The 330-nt window shown below is 50.6% G+C and overlaps 1 protein-coding gene across 1 annotated transcript in view; it reads left to right on the top strand.

Moving 5' to 3' along the window:
• LOC101858127 (trichohyalin) overlaps nt 1-330 on the top strand; it is a gene marked incomplete at its 5' end in the record, with an annotated part of 11,365 nt that overhangs the window by 3,249 nt on the left and 7,786 nt on the right. Inside the window, 1 exon segment of the mRNA XM_035972118.1 lies at nt 156-193. Coding sequence (XP_035828011.1) covers nt 156-193 — 38 coding nt within the window.

Genomic DNA, 330 nt, shown 5'->3' on the forward strand with positions numbered 1-330 from the left:
TCATGTGTTTCACTGTGTGTATGTGTCTCGCTGTGTGTGTCTGACTGTGTGTATGTGTGTCATGTGTTTCACTGTGTGCCCTGTGTCTGTGTGTCTCACTGTATGTCATGTGTCTGTGTGTCTCACTATGTGTCATGTGTCCCCAGGAGTGTGAGAGACTCACCACCGGCCTGTCTATGTGTCAATCCATGCTGTGTGTCTCACTGTGTATCATGTGTCATGTGTCCCCAGGAGCGTGAGAGACTCACTACCGGCCTGTCTATGTGTCAATCCATGCTGTGTGTCTCACTGTGTGTCATGTGTCGTGTGTCCCCAGGAGCGAGAGAGACT

This window comes from Aplysia californica, unplaced genomic scaffold (assembly GCF_000002075.1).
Source record: "Aplysia californica isolate F4 #8 unplaced genomic scaffold, AplCal3.0 scaffold00582, whole genome shotgun sequence".
In the NCBI taxonomy this organism is placed as follows: Eukaryota; Metazoa; Mollusca; class Gastropoda; order Aplysiida; family Aplysiidae; genus Aplysia; species Aplysia californica.